At 37.2% G+C, this 17483-nt stretch overlaps 2 protein-coding genes across 4 annotated transcripts in view; one reads left to right on the top strand and one right to left on the bottom strand.

Annotated features, from left to right (window-relative positions):
- The window catches only part of LOC127510399 (uncharacterized), a 42510-nt gene extending 26457 nt beyond the window's left edge, over window positions 1–16053 (top strand). For both annotated transcript variants that reach the window (XM_051889895.1, XM_051889896.1), the window contains exons 6-7: window positions 11261–11323; window positions 11449–16053. In XM_051889895.1, the coding sequence (XP_051745855.1) occupies window positions 11261–11323; window positions 11449–11498 (113 nt within the window). In that variant the 3' untranslated portion in view covers window positions 11499–16053. The remainder of the gene's footprint in view (window positions 1–11260; window positions 11324–11448) is intronic.
- The window catches only part of LOC127510407 (thyroid transcription factor 1-associated protein 26 homolog), a 134907-nt gene that overhangs the window by 24929 nt on the left and 92495 nt on the right, over window positions 1–17483 (bottom strand). The gene's annotated exons all lie outside the window — the stretch shown is intronic.

Consider the following 17483-nt stretch of genomic DNA (forward strand, 5'->3'; position numbering starts at 1 on the left):
CAGAAAAGGCTTTTTCATATATTCCAATAGTTTGATTTAAGGTTGTAATATCCTCTTGACTTGTAATAAAACAGTTATGTTGTCTGCATATGCTGATAAAAATAATTAAAAATTATCATTTGAATGAATTACAATTCCTTTAAGATTCCTCCTCAATCTGCACAACAAAGGTTCAATAACCAAACTATTGCCTGCAAAGTGGACGTCCTTGCATAATGCCTCTCGACACAGGTATTGGTTAAATTAATCAACCACCTGCTTTGACCATAACAGAAACATTACAATATAATATGTAAGATATAAATCTGTCACAAAACCCAAAATATCTTCACACATTAAAAAGATATTCATGATTAACTTGATCAAGTGCTTTTTCCTGATCAGTGACAGAACTCCAAAATTAACATGATAAAACTGATTAATATTAATTATATCCTGTAATAAAAAAGATTGTCCATTTATACAATATGTTTGATTATTATGAACATTAATGAAAAGTCTAACAGTGTTTTGATAAACATTTTGGAAAATATTTTATAGTCAGATACTGGTCTCCAGTTTTTGTCCCCTTTTTTTGGAAGCAGAGACAAGACTGCTCGACTACAACTTATAGGAAGAGTTTTGCTTCTAATGCAGTCTAACAACACTTCATAAAATTGTCCTATTATATCCGAGAATTGTTGATAAAAGTCTACAGGTAATCCATCAATTCCAGGAGAAGCCAATATGTAACTGATGCATTGCTTCACTTGAATCATGATTAATTAAACGAGCCAACAGATCTGTTGCAATAATAAACAAAAGAGGGGAGAGGGGGCACCCCTGTCTTACACACTTTGGCCAATCATAAACCTTTTAGATGTACCAAACGGAAGAGATATTGAACTGTTTATATCCTTGTAAATCATCTTTATAATATTTACAAATCTGTCTCCGAAACCAAAAGACTGGAGAGCATGAAATAAAAAGGAGTGCTCTAACATATCAAAAGCTTTTTTGAAGTCTAAAAATAAATAAAGCATCATCTTCTATCCACTCACTATATTCCAACAAATCCATAATGAATCTTATTATTATGAATAGAGCGACCCGCCAAGAAACCTGATTGAGATTCATTAATAACCTCAGTTATACCTTTTTTAAGTCTGTTTGGCAAAAATGTGTGCAAAAATTTTATAATCAGTATTTAACAAGGTTACCGGACGCAGATTATCTATATATCTAGAGTCTTTATCGGGTTTAGTAACGTAATCAGCTCTTGTCTCTGTGTAGAGCTTAATCTGCCTTCTTCAATAGATTGTAGAAAAGCTTTAAACAATAATTCTTTTAAATCCTTCCAAAAAAACTATAAAAGTTTGAAGTTAGCCCATCAGGACCAGGTGATTTATTTAATTTGAGGTTTTTCACAGCTAAATCTAATTCCTCTATCTGCAAATTTTCATCACACAGTTTTTTAAATTCACTATCAATATGAGGAATAAACTGTTTTATTCTTTCAAAAAACAAATTACAGTTTGCTTGAGAAAAATTGGACGAATAAGATTTCATTACTTATTAATCTAGGGTCAGAAGTTTCTGCATCGTCAATTATCAATGATAATATAGCATTTTTGGCTTGCCTTCTTTTTTCAAGTCTGTAGAAATATGTAGTACTCTTCTCTCCCTCTTCAATCCACCTCGCTCTTGACCTAATATACGCTCCTTCTGCCTTTCTAATATATATATTATCCAATTTAGTTTGTAGTATTAAAATTTGATTTTTTTCCTCTTCACTTAAAACCTCTTTACTATAATGTTTATTTATTTGATGAATAAGAGTACATTCATCCTGCCTTTTAACCTTTGCTAATATTTTACTATAATTAATGGAAAGTTCTCTCATTTTAAATTTAAGGTATTCCCATCTATTTACATGAGAGGAAAATGTTGCATCCCTTGTAATTTTCTGAATTAACTCTTTTATCTTATTACAAAAGCCTTCATTAAACAATAAATCTGCATTAAATCAAGTATTTAATATTTTTATTTAAAATTAATTTTTACATGATTGACAGACAGATAAAGGTTGACACATCCTGCTATTATTTACCTCCTCAATGTTTAACAATAAATAAGAGCTGAATGCCAGAGCTCTGTGTAATTTGTGACATTAAACTGAATACATGATGAAATACTGAAGTCTCAAACTAAACTTACATGCAAACTAAATTCTCACAGCCTAGAGAGAAATTTTTTAGAGAGAGAAAAAAAAAAAAAGTTGGTATAAACGTGTTTAATTAAATCCAGTAAATGAGTGAGTTTGAGGAGAGCGACCGTTACTCTGGTTTAAATGTTCTGCTGAGAGAGCGCGCGAGCAGAGTGCGCGGTCACAGAGGAGGAGGAACTCGCAGTCACAACATGATGTTTCTATGGTGACAGACGCTGCGCATCCTCGATTCTTGCAACACATCTTAAAAACTGTTTTTTCTGTTCATTTTGTTCATTGAAACTTTTTTTAATGCTGAAAATATATTTTACTATTACGAGAAAAAACCTGCATCTATATTAAGGTTTTTTTTTTTTTTTTTTTTTTTTAATGAAACACTAAATGTTTCCATTTTTCTTCTTAATAGAATGAAGCATCAAACTCACATGAAAAGGCCAAATATTCAAGATTACAGGGCAAATTTAAAGTTTGTCCGTGAAAAACCTGATATTAAAATCACTCTTGCTGAAGATTACATTCTGTCCCTCTGTGCATAGACTATAGTCTGTTACAACAGAAGATAAAGTGTAAAATTAATGTGCAGGAAAATGAGCTCTACATGAAACAAGTTACTTATAAATGTTGCTATAAGAGAAGAAAAACCATTGATTTCTGTCCTGAAACATGTTCACAGCTCCTTCATGCTCAACACAGGGACAGACCCTTGTAGTCTTCAATAAGAGGTGTTTTGCTGCCATCTGCTGGACAAATACAGCATTGCAGCATTAAACATGTTTATTGCTGTTATTTATTATTCTCTAAAGTTTACTTATTAATTTAGATAATATTTAATTTATTTAATAAAAAACACATCTGAATAACTTAGCAAAAATATAGTTTATGCTATAGTGTAATCAAATTTTATTTTTAAAATAATAGAACAAAGCAGTAAAATAGTAATATTATGCATAATTTATCCAGAAACAGTAAGATTAAAATGTTACACTTTTTTCAAATAATTCATGAAAAAAGTTCTACTTCTACTAAGTTTTCCACTAAGTTACAAGTGTTTGAAGTGATCAGACTTACAGAAACCAGTCATCAGTGTTGTATGTTGTGTGTGCAGATCCAGGCTTTGATGCTGAATATAACCTGCAGTGTTTCTCTATCAGTCTCTTTAAGTTTAGTGTGACTTTATCTCCACGCTGACATATGACTGACACGAGTCTGTCCTCAGTGAAGTGTCTCTTCACGCTGGAGGAGGAGTCCCGCTCATCAGCGCTCACACTTTATTGATATATATGGAGAAAATAAAAATGCTGCTTTCTGATTTGTCAGTGATTGTGTTTGATGATTTCCTCTGTTGTGTCTAATAAGGTAACAGTGAGTGTCATTGGCAGCTGTGAGAGTCTCTCTCTCTTTAGGGGACTGACAGGAGCCAGTTTCTTCAGTGTGTTTGAGGGAGCAGAAGGAGAAACTTGTGCTGCGTCTGAGTTGATGAATTAGTGTGTGTCGAGCAGAAGGAGAAGATGGAGAGTTGTCTGATTCTGATGTTTCTGTGTTTTATGATAAAACTCATCACCTCTGGTAAGTACACACTCAGAGTCAAGAGGCTATTTGTTTAAATGGGCTGAAAAAAAGGTAACATTTAACATTACACTTTACTACATACTATGTTTGGTGTATTTAATTGTCTCCCTCTCATGTGTAGACAGTGTGAATGTGAGGTTAGTGAATGGCAATAATCCCTGTGCTGGTAGAGTGGAGGTTCTTCATGATGGTCAGTGGGGAACAGTGTGTCATTGGGCCTGGGATATGGCTGATGCTGCAGTGGTGTGTAGAGAGCTGGACTGTGGGACGGCTGTAGAAGCAAAACATGAAGCTCACTTTGGACAAGGATCAGGACCAATTTCAATGGGTTTTCTACTCTGTAGTGGATCAGAGACTTCACTGAAAGACTGCAGATCAGACAGCCGATATGAACTGCGACGGTACTGTAATCATGCTGGTGATGCTGGTGTCGTGTGTTCATGTAAGCTGCCTCTCAGCTTTTTATTACATCACTCTTTCATAATTCTCACTCAAGCAATATAATGTTTCTATATGCTGGTGAAGACAAAATGCTTCAGTGTCAATCTTATAAAGCAGGCAGTTTAATTATTTTGTTTGTGATATTATATTTGTCCCCATTCCTTATTTTCTTATAATAAACTATGATGCAGTGAATCTCCATTAAATATGTAATGTCTTATTATTCACAGTCTGATTTGACAATCTTATTTACATTCTTTATTTAATGAAGATTATAAAATTACAGATGAAAGATAAAATTTCAGATACAATTAGTGCAGATAAAATGAATGAATTAAATACAGAATGTCAAAACTTGTGCTTCAAGTCAATAAAGATGTTTAATTTATTTGTCCTTATTGCAAAGACTCAGTGCAAAGACTTCGACTTGTAGACGGGTCTCACTTGTGCTCTGGGAGAGTGGAGGTGTTTCGTACAGAAGGATGGGGTTCAGTGTGTGCTGCTGCCTTTGACCAGCAGGATGCAGAGGTTGTGTGTCGACAGCTGGACTGTGGGACTCCTGTACAGGTGCTGGGAGAAGCTGCTTTTGGCAAAGGAAAGGGTCAAGTTTGGTCAGAGGAGATTCAGTGTAAAGGAAATGAAGCTCAGATACACAACTGTTCACGATTATCTTCACAGAAGCACAACTGTTCCCATGACAATGATGTTGGAGTGATTTGTTCTGGTTGAGTATAAACATTTGGCATCTCTTTAGATAAATTACATACATAATATACTGCTGTTTATTGTTTATCTTGACTCTAGTTTCATACTGTTCAAATAAGCTGTCAGTTCTCTGCACAGGTTACACTGATCTCAGACTGGTAAAAGGAGACTCTTGTTCTGGAAGAGTGGAACTTCAGTTCCTCAGTAAATGGGGCACAGTGTGTGATGCATGCTGGGATATGAGAGCTGCCAGTGTCCTCTGTAGACAGCTGAATTGTGGGATTGCTGTGTCTGTTGTGGGATCAGACTGGTTTGGAGAGGGAAGTGGTGAAATCTGGGCTGATGTGTTTGATTGTGACGGGAATAAAACAAAACTCTCAGAATGTTCCATCTCTTCATGGAGTCGAGCTGAATGTTCTCATAGACGAGATGTTGGAGTCATCTGCTCTAGTGAGGGGATTTTATTGAAAAAAAAAAAAGTTAAATACATAAATTACCCTGCAAAATATTAATACAATCTCACATCTTTCACTCAGATTCCTCTCTGGCTGTTCATGACGGTCTGGTGCGGTTGTCTGGAGAGAGACAGTGTGAGGGGGAGGTGGAAGTTTCCATCCATCAGGACTGGAGGAGAGTTCTGCTGGACTCCTGGAGTCTCACTGAATCCTCTGTGGTCTGCAGACAGTTGGGCTGTGGCTCTGTGCTGAACTTCACCAGCTCCTCTTCATCCAGTCCTGAACACAGTCATGAGTGTGTGATGGGCTTCCAGTGCTCTGGGAGTGAAGCTCATCTGGGGAACTGCAGCTCTCCACAAACTCTCAACTGCAGCTCCACACAACAGCTGTCAATCACCTGCCTTGGTGAGAAGAGCAACATCTGGGCAGATTCTTCAGTTGTTAGTGATCACTAATGTGTTTTTCTTTCTCTGAATATCAGGTCGCGGGTCCATCAGGCTGGTGGGTTCTGGGGGAGACTGTGCAGGGAGGCTGGAGGTTTTTCACAGCGGCTCATGGGGGACAGTGTGTGATGACTCCTGGGATATTAAAGATGCCCATGTGGTGTGCAGACAGCTGCAGTGTGGAGTGGCCCTCAGTAACCAGCAGGTACCAGCCTGGTTTGGTCCTGGTTCTGGACCCATATGGCTGGATGAGGTGGAGTGTGAGGGGAATGAGACATCCCTGTGGAGCTGCTCTTCTCCAGGCTGGGGAAAACATGACTGTCAACACAAGGAGGATGTAGGAGTCGTGTGTTCAGGTAAACGATAAAGTAATGTGAATGATTTTCAAGGGTACATTTCATTGTTTTTCATGAAATATTCAATGTAATGGGTAATGTACAGATGATCATTTTTACAAAAAAACTCCAGCATGATCAGGAGCTGATGGATCTTGTATCATCCTAAAGGGGTTTATTTTGCAATAATGACCATCTGACTGCAATATCATTCTGATATACAGAACACGCATTAGCCTTGTAGTTATTTTGGTGGTACATAACTGGATTTCCAATTGTTTTAATGCACATCTTTTTCCATCTAGAGTTTAAAAAGATCAGGTTAACTGAGGGCTGTGAAGGGAATGTGGAGGTTTTCTACAATGGATCCTGGGGTAATGTGTGCTGGAACCAGATGGGCGAAGACACAGTCAGTCTGATCTGTCAAGAGCTGAACTGTGGAAGATCTGGTGTTTTGTCTGAATCTACACCAAGAGTGAAATCAGCTCCTAACTGGCTGGATAAAGTGAAATGTCGACCACATGATTCAAATCTGTGGCAGTGTCCATCTTCACCCTGGGGACAGAACTACTGTAATGAAGATGAAGTGGCCAAAATCACCTGCTCAAGTGAGATGATATTTAAATTTATTTAAGATGGTCTCAATAGTCATTTCTTTAATCTTTTCATCTTCAGTCATTTCTAGTTTCTTTAAACTAGTTTTATATTGTGGTGAGTAAACTGTTTCTAAAAAACTAAAGCTGATGGAAAGGGCCTAAAATTATTTGAGGCTTTATGTCTTCACATTGATGATATGTTTCACAACATCATCTTCTCCTCCAGTTTCTCAGACAGTGAGCTCAACATCAGTCACTCGTCCACAAACTCCTCTCTCTGTGCTTGTGATTGTACTGGGAGTTGTGCTCTTACTGCTCTTAGTGCCACTGCTTATACTGATTCAGCAGAACAGAGTGATGAGGAGAGGTAGGAGAGATCCAGAGACTGTCATATTGTGTCTTATTCAGTGTGTGATCAGTCATGTGTTGTGAACTGACAGCAGGTTTGTCTGTCTACACTCACAGCTCTCTCTAAGAGGAGACACAGGAGCACGACTGAGGCCGTTTATGAGGAGATTCATCACAGACACAATCACTTCACTCAGAGGGGTGAGACATGAGCCGTGAATCTTATTTAATATGATTAATTAATAAGAGAGTCTGTCAGACACTTGATGTTCATCTATTATTAGTCCTGTTAAACCTCCTGCAGAAAACCACAGAGCTGCAGGTGCATGTGTGTGTGTGTGTGTATGTGTGTGTGTTTGTCTCTTCCTGTGTGTATTTCTGGAAGGCAGTGAGGAATGGGTTCATGTGAGGATACATGTGTGTTTACTAATAGGCCTCTAAAACATGAGATTTCTGCCTCTAATGCTTTTAAAATGTAAGTATTTAATATTTGTGTTGTGTTGTAAGTAACAAAATTCTTTATGATCCAAAGGAAATGAGGATTCAGTCTGTTTGTAATGATGAACATGTTTCTGACTGTTCTGCTCCTTTAACAGGGAGTCTCATCTCTGAAGAACTGCATTCTGGGTATGAAGATGCTGATGAGCTTCTCTCAGGTTAGAGAGCTGAAGTATATTCAAAATAACACCTAAAATAAATGATTTGATTTACAAGCTAAATGAAATACGTGACCAATAATTCAGTTGTTCACAATACTAAAACTTTTATCTTATTAGAAAAAGAGTTCAAGACTGTATATTATGATGATGTCACCAGTGGCCTGAAAGGTCAGTAATTGATCACATGATTCATTCATTACAAGATGATTAAAAAACTGAATGGTCTCAAGACCTGCAACAGCATATTTTAAATTTTGTTTCCCAAAATATTAAAAACACTCAAAATATATCACATGTTGTGATGTAGAAGAGATGATGAAGGAAATCACACCGGGATACTATGATGATGTCATCACTGATGGACTGAAACCAGATCGTGAGACAGGTGTCGCTCTGATACTATATGATAGGAGATTAAATATTTAAAATATATAAAAATATATATATATATATATATATATAGAATGTATATACATTATATTTTGTATGTGTGTCTCATGTTCAATCTGTAGAAGACACACCTGAGAGCTATGATGATGTCATGACGAGTGGACAGAACTTTAATATTAAAAAAGGTGTTTTTACTTTTTGTTCATTTTTTGTTTGTGTATGTTTAACATAATACCTCTGAAGTGATGCTCAGCTCTGATATGATGATGTATCATTTGTTCTGTTTATATCTTCATGTTTATGTAGTGGACACACCGGCGCATTATGATGATGTCATCATTAATGGACAGAACATTCCAGGTGTAACAGGTGAGACACACAGAACTGTATTTTATCATCATCCACTAATATTGAACATGTTTCTACCATTACTGAATCATCATGACTTCATCAGGAGTAAATCTAACTGTTAAAGAGAGACTTTTGACTGTCAGGATCTGATTTAATTATAATTATATGAGTGAAGCCGGTCAGAGCACAACTTTATATAAGGAAGAGGAGACAGGTCATCAGGTTTAGATGATGTATTGATAAAAAATAAGCCGCAGAGGTACAGGTATTTCACAGGTAGATATCAGTTACAGGCAGTAGAGACATTAGTCTGGAACACAAGAAATACAATAAAGGATAATGAATAACTAAAAAGAGTTCGGTATATATACAATAATAAACGTCCATTGGTACATAAAGACAGTCAAAGTATATTAAATCCTCATCAATAACATTTCTTCATGAAATATACAGTCCAAGACTGCGGTCACGCCATCTATGCTTAAATATATTGCGCGTCTACACGAGGTTGCGTGGTAGGTGATTAGTGTCAGTAGAAAATTTTTTAAAATTCATTAAAAAATAAATAAAATCAAACTGTTTACTGCAAACTTCACCTGATTCTTGTTATACATGTTCCCAACTACTATCATGTTGTTTTACTGTTTTATTTTTTAATAATTATATGTCAGTCATACACTGTTTACCTCTCTATACGGACCAATTTTAAAAATTAATAAATATATGAAATCAATTTGGTTTTCTACAAACTCCACCTGATTCCTGTTCTACATCTCCCCAAGTACCACTGTGGTTATTTTTATGTTCTTTTACTGTTTTATTCTTTAATAATTATATGCCAAAGTTATGACAAATACAGTTTACGTTGCTATACAGACCAATTTTAAAAATGAATACAAATATGAAATCTGCCAAAAAAGACATTCATATTACATTCCAAAATTTGATTTCTTATTTTTATGATTTTTTAAAATTGGTCTGTATAGCAACGTAAACCATATTTGTCATAACTTTGGCATATAATTATTAAAGAATAAAACAGAAGAACATGAAAATCACCACAGTGGTTCTTGGGGAGATGTAGAACAAGAATCAGGTGGATTTTGCAGAAAACAATTTGATTTCATATTTTTATTTTGTCTGTATAGAGAGGTAAATAGTGTATGACTGACATATAATTATTAAAGAATAAAACAGTAAAACAACATGATAGTAGTTGGGAACACGTATAACAAGAATCAGGTGAAGTTTGCAGTAAACAGTTTGATTTTATTTATTTTTTTAATGAATTGTAAAAAAAATTCTACCGACACTAAACACCTACCACGCAACCTCATGTAGACGCGCAATAGATTTTAAGCATAGATGGCGTGACCGCAGTCAATCCAAGGGAGGAAAATACGGTATCACGTTGTACATTATAAGCCATAAGCGATCATCTAACATGATAAACATAACTCCATATATGGATATAATCACGGATATAATGGATATAATTAAAGTGCAATCGCTCGTCTGATATAAAGAGCTTACAATAACAAATCACGTCGCAAACTTATCATTGTAAACCAGAACAGTGATATACAAACACAAACAGAAGAAATAATCACATGTGGAACAGCGTCATTCAGCTAGACTAACAGAAACAACAGCTGCGGGCATGATTAAACATAAATAACTCAATACCGATCTCAATAAACACAAAAATAAGGCAAACAGGCTTACTTGCAGATCAGTGGCTAACACCTTGAGGTAATTCTGCAGCAAATATCACAAATAAACAGCAATAAATGTCCTTTCAGCGATCGGCTCTACAGAGCATAACAGTTCAGCAGCAGCTTAACTCACGTGACTGCTCAGCTGGAAGAAGACGTGCAATGTCAAAATAAAAGCCCTCTCGTAAAGGAGCCTTTACAACACTAATAGTCTCAGACAGTCATGAGGAGAAAGAGATCAAGCTTTTCTGCTCCTTCTTCTTCTTTTATTTATTTCAATCACAGACAAGTATAATGCAAAAAGTGATCTCATGTTTGAAAGGGTTTAAAGTATATTGTGAGATCAGTATTACAAAAGGTAATATATGAGGGTTTCTTTTTTGTCTTATGAATGCAAAACTTTGCCAAAATAATTAAAAGGTTAATTGTGTAATTTTGTTTTTCAGAAAAATATGAGGTTTGAAAACAAAGTAAAATGTAATAAGGTTTTAAATTAAGAGTTTTGTTCAATTTTGTTTGTCATATCTATTTTAAAGTCAGTCCAAAAAAAAGGGGCAATAAAAAACAAATGATCAAAATCTTCAAATGATGTATAAGTACATTTATCACAAACAGTATGAATATATCTATAAATGGAAGCATTTACAGGATAACATGTATGAATAATTTTTTTCTTTATTAGAAATAACATATTTATATGTTAATGTCCAAATGCTGTGCCAAGATATACAGTGAGGTTTAAGATGTTTTGATTCACATGGAGGATTGGATTAAAGGAATTTCTTATAAAATTGTTGTTAAAACATTTATCAAAAAAGATAATTTACAAAGTTGAGGATTTTGTAAGGTTGTATTATTAATATCTACATCTGAGAATTTGGTTAAAGTTATTACGCCTTTGGGGCTATCCTTAATTACTTTAAATTATTTTACATATTATTATTATTATTATTTTTAAATAAAATTAGGGTAGAGATCAATGACATGATCAATGACACAAGCTGTATTAAAATCACAATGTGAGGTTTTATTTCACATGTGTATCAGAGGGAGATCAGGAGGAGTATGATGATGTGAAGAACAGCAGTGAAGATGAGAGAAACCTGTTGGGTCGGTTATGGTGACATTTTTACATAACTATCTACTTTATTCATTATGTTGCTCATTTAAACCAAATCTTGATGCATTTATAACAATGAATGAAAATATGAATTTACTTTTGTTTTTAAAAACAGACTATGATGATGTGGGGGAGGAGTCAAATAAAGAGGGAGGGGCCATATGACTCACTGACCACACCCACTGCCTCTGATCATCAAATCATATTACAGTTACTGGAGATACTGTTTTTTTTTTTTTATTTTGCTACTAAAGATTCAGTGCCTTTTGTTTTTATGTTATTTTAAATATTTTTAAATGAAAGGTTACATGCTGTGCAAAATTCAGTAACAAATGTTAGTATTTGTATTTTAGTATTTGGGCTATTTTTTTATTTTGATAACATGCTTTTCACCAATAAAAAAATAACATTCATTCATCATGTCACAAAAATATTTTTTAGAAGAGTTATCGTGTTTTCCCATAAATTTACTACCAGCATTAGTTCTTGTGCTTCATTGGACATGGATAAAACAGCATTAGAGAATTACATTACGTCTCTAAACACATCATTCACATCTTATCATCACTGCTGACGTCATCAGTAAGCAGACCGTGTTGGGAATTACAGCTCTTACCTTAACAACAAAACAGAAGTATTTTACTCTTCCAGGTCTATGCTTACAAAAAAAAAAAAAAAAGTTGGTATAAACGAGTTTAATTAAATCCAGTAAACGAGTGAAGTTTGTGGCGAGCGACCGTTACTCTGGTTTAAATGTTCTGCTGAGAGTGTTGGGATGGTTGTTGTTGCAGCACGGACTGTATTCAGTGTGACACCAGTCGTCTTATGTTGTTTATATCTGATAGTACAGGCCGGGTTTGTTGTGTTTAATAAAGTAAGTGTAAGCAACTAGATTGGCGTTAACCGTCTATTCTATTTATAATAGAGGATAGAATGAAACATGGTGGCAGCGGTGCTTTGTGAAAAGTAAAAGCACAGAGATTAGTAGACACGACCCAAGACACCGGCTGGGTATGATAGAGAGAGCGGAGAGCTCAGGCGCAGCGCGGATGGAGAATGCCCTGGGACTGAGACTGCCAATAGCCCTTTGCCTAGACTCAACTAATCTGGCGAAATTGTGGAAAGAAGAGTTCACGCTGTATATGGATCTTACTTTGGCGGACGCTGGCGAAGCCGTGAAGCTGAAAGTTTTCAGTTATCTCATTGGAGAGTCGGGAAGAGAGCTGTGCGAGACCCTGATCCCCACCTCGTCACCAGATCGGACAGTAAGCAGATTAATAAGTGCACTGGATTTTGTCAGAAATCAGGGCTCTGATGAGAACATTGACAAAATATGTAACGGACTTAAGAATGCTCGCCAGTACGTGCAATTTCGGCCAGATCAAAGACTCTTTGATCCGCGATAGAATTGTTTGCGGCATATCCAGCTCTGTTTTGAGAGAGAGACTTTTAAGGGAGCAGGATTTGACTTTGGAAAAATGTGTGCAAATCTGCAGGACAACAGAGCTGTCGCGGAAAAACAACAGAACGATTGAAGGACGACTGACAGCAAGTGCACGCTGTAAAACAAGCTGTGAGAAAAGATAAAAGAGCACTGTATACTGCAAGTTCTGCGGGAAAATGCATGAGAGAAATAAACAGAAATGTCCTGCATATGGGAAGAAATGCAAAAAATGTGGAAAAGACAATCATTTTGCCGTAATGTGCGTATAAAATAGAAGCAGAGCCCACAGTAACTCCAGTGAAACTGCCAAAGAGACGGGTCCCTGTGGCGATGATGGAGTGATCTTCAATGAAGAGGGATCATCACACCAGTAGACTGTAGCACAGAGTGGATTAGCAGTCTTGTTATTGTTAAGAAGCCATCAGGAAACCTCAGGATATACATAGATCCAAGACCACTCAACAGAGCTCTGAGAAGATGCCACTTTCTTCTGCCGACAATAGACGAAATACTGCCAGACTTGTCGACGGCAAAAGTTTTCACTGTGTGTGACGTCAAAAATGGATTTTGGCATGTGACCCTGGATGAGGAATCGAGTTACATGACCACATTCGCCACACCGTATGGCAGATACAGATGGCTGAGGATGCCGATGGCATCAGCCCCGCACCAGAGGTGTTTCAAAGAAAACTCAGTCAAGCTCTGGAAGGATTGTGAGGTATATATGTCATAGCTGCTGACATCCTCATCACAGGAGAGGGCGAGACATTAGAATTAGCAAAACAAGACCATGACAACAAACTGAGAGCACTGTTGAATAGATGTAGAGAAAAGAACATCAAACTGATTGCAGAGAAGGTCAAGTGATCATTTCTTTTGTTGGTCCCAGATGGGCTCATAATAGGATGCATGTTTTCGGACATTCTTCACCTAGTGTCGGACAGACGGCTCTCAGGGTCCTCGCAAGAACCACTTGTCTTACCGCAGACGGGCTCAGAGTGGATCCTGAGAAGGCACGAGCGGTCAGAGACATGCCACGTCCAACAGATGTCAAAGGTGTCCAAAAGCTCCTGGGCATGGTAAACTATCTCTCGAAATTCTGTGACCACCTGTCAGATGGCTGAGAGATACTGAGGCAGCTAACTCATAAAGACAGCATCTGGAAATGGTCAGATGCGCATGAGCAAGCATTCACACGGCTCAAAGATGCCATCACCAAAGCCCCAATTCTCAAATATTACAACCCAGATGAACCACTGACACTTCAGCGTGATGCGTCAGAGACTGGGTTAGGGGCGCTTTACTTCAGGAGGGGCGCGCCAGTTGCTTATGGAAGTCGGGCATTGACTCAGACAGAGAAGGGTTATGCCCAGATAGAGAAAGAATGTTTGGCCATTGTCTTCAGTATGGAAAAATATGGGCGCAAAGTAACTGTACACTCTGACCATAAGCCACTGGAAAACATAGTAAGAAAATCCCTGCTGAATACCCCAGAACGCCTGCAAAGACTACAGAGATATGACATTGAAGTCAATTATATCCCAGGGAAGGACATGTTGCTAGCTGACACGCTGAGCCGCTCATACTTACCTGAACATGCATCAGAGAGTTCAGTAGAAATGGAGATTGAAAACATAAACATGGTCCAGCATGTACATATAGCAGAAGAAAGACTCCAGGCCATCAGAGAGGAAACAAGTAAAGACAGAAAATTGCAAACACTGATCAGATTCATCCAGGAAGGTTGGCCAATGAACAAAAAGACTTGCCAAATGACATTACCACTTATTTCAGGAGGAACTGAGTGTGCAGAGTGAAATTGTCTTCAGGGCGGAGAGAGTTGTAATCCCCGACGCACTCAGAGGTGACGTTGTTCAGCACATTCACTCCTCACATTTGGGCATAGAGGGATTCCTAAGAAGGGCAAGAGAATGTGTTTATTGGTTGGGGATGAATGATCAGATAAAGACATTCATAGAAAAATGTGACATCTGCAGATCTATGGATGTGAAACAGCAGAAGGAGACTCTGTGGTCTCACAAACTATCAAGTAACCCATGGTCTAAGGTGGGGACAGATATATTCACTTTAGACAACAGAAACTACCTGATCACTGTTGATTACCTCTCTAATTTCTGGGAGCTGGACTACTTACCTGACACACGATCCACCACTGTCATCCATAAGCTGAAAGCCCATTTCGCAAGACACGGTATCCCAGATGTTGTTATCTCGGATAACGGCCCACAATACGCATCAGAAGATTTCAAAAGGTTCAGTAGACAGTGGGAATTTAAACACAAGACATCCTCACCGGCCTACCCACAAAGCAACGGGATGGTAGAATCAGCGGTAAAGACTGCAAAACGGCTGTTGAAAAAAGCAAAAGCTGATGGGAAGGATCCATACCTCGCCATGCTTGATCAGAGAAACACACCATCGCAAGGGATCAAAGCAAGCCCAGCACAGCGGTTGTTCAGTAGAAGAACCAGAACTCTGATGCCCATGCATGACAACCTGCTACAACCAAAGGTAATTCACACTCGACAAGAACAGATTGAAAACAAGAACCGTCAGGCTGCATATTATAACAGACATGCAAAAGATCTAGATCCTCTAAAACAAGGAGACAGAGTCCGTGTCCAGCCAGAGGAACATAACAAAACATGGAGAAAAGCGACAGTTGTGAAACCTGTGGACTAAAGGTCTTATGACGTCCAGCTCGACTCAGGGAACATTCTGAGGAGAAACCGCCGACACCTCAGGAGGGACAGAACCACAGTAGTGGAAAACAGAGACTTGTCAGCCTGCAGAGGTGAAGAGACAGTGTGACAGGCTCAAAACCAAGCACAGACAATCCTGTTGTTTCTATTACAAAGTCTGGAAGAAAAGTGATTAGACCTCACTACCTTAAAGACTATGTACAGTAACCCTCTAATACTTACCTCCATGCTCCGGGAAATTTAGTTGGTGTATTTGTTCAAAAAAAAAAAAAAAGGAGGAAAAGATAAACAGTAAAGACAACATTTTATTTTGTTATAAGATTAATTGAAGGGAATATGTATTAGAATGCATTAAGGAGACATAACAAATACCGTCTTATAGTTCTGAGTTAGAAAAAAAAAAAAAGAGAGAGAGAGAGAAAGGATGTTGGGATGGTTGTTGTTGCAGCACGGACTGTATTCAGTGTGACACCAGTCGTCTTATGTTGTTTATATCTGATAGTACAGGCCGGGTTTGTTGTGTTTAATAAAGTAAGTGTACGCAACTAGATAACCGTCTATTCTATTTTATTTATAATAGAGGGTAGATTGAAACAGAGCGCGCGAGCAGAGTGCGCGGTCACAGAGGAGGAGGAGCTTGTTCAGCTAGCAGTCAGAACACGTTTCTATGGTGACAGACGCTGCGCATCCTCGAGAACACATCTTAAAACTTTTTTTTTTTTTTTTCTGTTCATTGGTGAAACTTTTTTTTATGCTGAAAATATAAAAATATATTTTACTAATACGAGGAACAAACCTGCATCTATATTGAGGTTTTTTTATGTAATACTAAATGTTTCTTATAATAGAATGAAGCATCAAACTCATATGAAAAGGCCAAATATTCAAGATTACAGGGCAAATTTAAAGTTTGTCCGTGAAAAACCTGATATTAAAATCACCCTTGCTAAAGATTACATTCTGTCCCTCTGTGCATAGACTATAGTCTGTTACAACAGCAGATAGAGTGTAAAATTAATGTGTAGTGAAAATGAGCTCTACATGAAACAAATTTCTTATAAATGTTGCTATAAGAGAAGAAAAATCATTGATTTCTGTCCTGAAACATGTTCACAGCTCCTTCATGCTCAACACAGGGACAGACCCTTGTAGTCTTCAATAAGAGGTGTTTTGCTGCCATCTGCTGGACAAATACAGCATTGCAGCATTAAACATGTTCATTGCTGTTATTATTCTCTAAGGTTTACTTATTTATGTAGATAATATTTAATTTATTTAATAAAAAACTTACCTGAATAGCTTAGCAAAAATATAGTTTATACTATGGTGTAATCAAATATTATTTTTTGAATAAAAGAACAAAGCAGTAAAATAGTAATATTATGCATAATTTATCCAGTAGCAGTAAGATTAAAATGTTACACTTTTTTCAAATAATTCATGAAAAAAGTTCTACTTCTACTAAGTTTTCTACTAAGTTACAAGTGTTTGAAGTGATCAGACTTACAGAAATCAGTCATCAGTGTTGTATGTTGTGTGTGCAGATCCAGGCTTTGATGCTGAATATAACCTGCAGTGTTTCTCTATCAGTCTCTTTAAGTTTAGTGTGACTTTATCTCCACGCTGACATATGACTGACACGAGTCTGTCCTCAGTGAAGTGTCTCTTCACGCTGGAGGAGGAGTCCCGCTCATCAGCGCTCACACTTTATTGATATATATGGAGAAAATAAAAATGCTGCTTTCTGGTTTGTCAGTGATTGTGTTTGATGATTTCCTCTGTTGTGTCTAATAAGGTAACAGTGAGTGTCATTGGCAGCTGTGAGAGTCTCTCTCTCTTTAGGGGACTGACAGGAGCCAGTTTCTTCAGTGTGTTTGAGGGAGCAGAAGGAGAAACAGAGTCAAACAAACAGTGTGACGAGCAGAAGAAGATGGAGGGATGTCTGACACTCGTTTTACTCTCCTCTATAGTCACTCTAACAAC

Source organism: Ctenopharyngodon idella, chromosome 4 (assembly GCF_019924925.1).
Source record: "Ctenopharyngodon idella isolate HZGC_01 chromosome 4, HZGC01, whole genome shotgun sequence".
Classification (NCBI taxonomy): domain Eukaryota; kingdom Metazoa; phylum Chordata; class Actinopteri; order Cypriniformes; family Xenocyprididae; genus Ctenopharyngodon; species Ctenopharyngodon idella.